This window comes from Merops nubicus, unplaced genomic scaffold (assembly GCF_000691845.1).
Source record: "Merops nubicus isolate BGI_N331 unplaced genomic scaffold, ASM69184v1 scaffold18011, whole genome shotgun sequence".
Classification (NCBI taxonomy): Eukaryota; Metazoa; Chordata; class Aves; order Coraciiformes; family Meropidae; genus Merops; species Merops nubicus.
In genome coordinates, this window is record NW_008590467.1 from 20,337 (window position 1) to 22,572 (window position 2,236).

The 2,236-nt window shown below is 46.3% G+C and overlaps 1 protein-coding gene across 1 annotated transcript in view; it reads left to right on the forward strand.

Moving 5' to 3' along the window:
• The window catches only part of PSAP (prosaposin), a gene marked incomplete at its 5' end in the record, with an annotated part of 12,482 nt that extends 10,341 nt beyond the window's left edge, over positions 1-2,141 (forward strand). Inside the window, 3 exons of the mRNA XM_008949959.1 lie at positions 456-536; positions 1,084-1,191; positions 1,755-2,141. Of these exons, the coding sequence (XP_008948207.1) occupies positions 456-536; positions 1,084-1,191; positions 1,755-1,790 (225 nt within the window). The remainder of the gene's footprint in view (positions 1-455; positions 537-1,083; positions 1,192-1,754) is intronic.
• Between the last annotated feature and the right edge of the window lie 95 nt (positions 2,142-2,236).

Here is a 2,236-nt window from a genome sequence, read left to right on the forward strand (position 1 = left end):
GCTTTGACAACCCTTTTGGGGAAGAACTTTTGGTGAAGGTGCTTTTCCTCATGTCCAACCTAAACCTCCCCTGCCACAACTTGAGGCTGTTTCCTCTTGTCCTGTCTCTTTTGCCTTGGGGAAAAAGAGACCAACCCCCACCTGGTTCCAACCTACTTTCGGGGAGTTGTTGAGAGAGAGGTCTCCCCTGAGCCTTCTTTTCTCCAAACTCAACAACCCCAGGTCCCTCAGCTGCTCCTCATAAGTCTTGTGCTTTAGACCCATCCTGTAGTTGTGTGATTAGTGGAGTGCTGAGTCCTTTTGGACCTGTAGAGCTCAAGCATCTCTTTTATCAGTTTAAGAGTGTATTGTTGGGGTGTCTGGAGTGGTGTAGAAGCCTGCCTGCTGCAGACCACATCATCATCCTCTTTCTAAGGCTCTAACAGGGGAATGTCTCAACCTGTGTTTTGCTGCAGTGCGTTCAGTTTGTGGAGCAGTACGAACCCGTGGTTGTGCAGCTCTTGGCAGAGATGATGGATCCCACTTTTGTTTGCACCGTGAGTATTGCGTTCAGCTCCATTGATGGCAGGCTCTGAGGCAGCCCTGCCTCCTCCTCCTCCTCCTCCTCCGTGTGCCTTTCAGCACGCAGGAACTCTGCTGGAATAGGAATGGGAGCTCTGAATGCCCGGAGCAGACGTGGCTGTGCGGGGCCTCGGGCTCTCTGAACGGGCAGCTGTCCGACTGCCAGCCTTGTGCAGGGAGGGAGCTGCCAGCACTGAGCTTCAGCAGCAAGGTGTCACCTGCCCTGAATGTGATGACAGGGAACTTATGTGATGTTTCGTGAGAAAAGTCCCTTTCTAGAAGCTCTTGTTTCTCAAAACTTACTCTGCAGAAGCAGTTGTAACTTAATTTTGCCTCATGACAGATTACTGCCCTGTGGCTGCTCGCTCATTGTGACTGCAGTTCTCAGTTGAGCATGGTACTGTGGGAGTTCCTGAAGCTATATCAGCATCACTTCCACGCTAGGCCAGGTGGAAGCTTGGGCAGCTGAGATGTCTTGGTGCAAACAAAATGATGCTGACTCTGCTGCTGGTCTTTTTACAGAAACTTGGAGTCTGTGGATCAGCTAAACAGCCTCTCCTGGGAGATGATGCTTGTGTCTGGGGTCCAGGTTACTGGTGTAAGAACATGGAGACTGCTGCTCAGTGCAATGTATGTAAAAGAGGATTCTGCCTCTGCTTTCCTATTGGTCTTTGACAGCTCTGTATAAATTACTTTTCTGACTTCATCCCTTCCAAGTGGATGAATTCCAGTTTCAGAAAGCAAAAGGTGATTGAGTTTGATAAGAGGGTCTTCCATAGCCCTTAGCTTTTTTAAAGTAGGCTGTTTGCTCTCCCCTTTGTTCCTACTCCTTACTTATCTTCCAGCATCTCAAAATCTATGATGAGAGCTTTATATTGAGTCAGTGTTCCTGCAGCCAACATGCTGTGTCATGACCTCATCAGGCTCTAAAAATTGTCTTCCAATATTGCTGTGGGCTGATGCTTTCTTTGCCAGGCCTTAATGGCTGAACTTCAGCATTCATTCCTGAAGCTTCTGGGTGGGGGTGAGGATGTTAGTTATTCTGGTCCTTCCTGGAATTACATCTTTTAAGAGAAGCAGATTTGCTCCCAAGGTCTTGGCTGAGAAAAAGGTGTTGGATTGCATGCGTAGATGCACCTTTGTCTGTGAACAGGCTTTTTGTCCACTAACACAGGCTCTTTCTTTCCCTTCAGGCTGTTGATCACTGCAAACGTCACGTGTGGAACTAGAAGAAGAATTTCCAGTTCTGAAAGTTTGCCATGGCTCTTATGTGGGCCAAGGTTGGCGGAGAGCTCTATCTCAAATGCCCCTCCTCTCTGCCTCGTTAACAATTTGACCTTCAAGTCCCTTTATTGTAACTCTTCTGTAGCAGTGCTGCTGTTGAAGGATCAGATCTTCATTGTTGGCTTAACAAAGATATTTCTGATTGTACAGTTTAACTCATTATGCTCCTAAAAATAGTGTTGTAGTTTTTCAATTGGTAGGCTAAAGTGGTTTTTTAAGTGCTGGGAAGAATGACAGAGAAGGTGAAATGAGATGAGACTGTTATCTTTTAATTTAAAAAAAAAAGAACAAGATAGTGACTAAAATTTCAAATGTCTTTCCATATGCAGCACTGGGAGGATGACAGGCTTTGCATTTTTAACATCTGGTTGGGATATTAATTTTCTGTGTA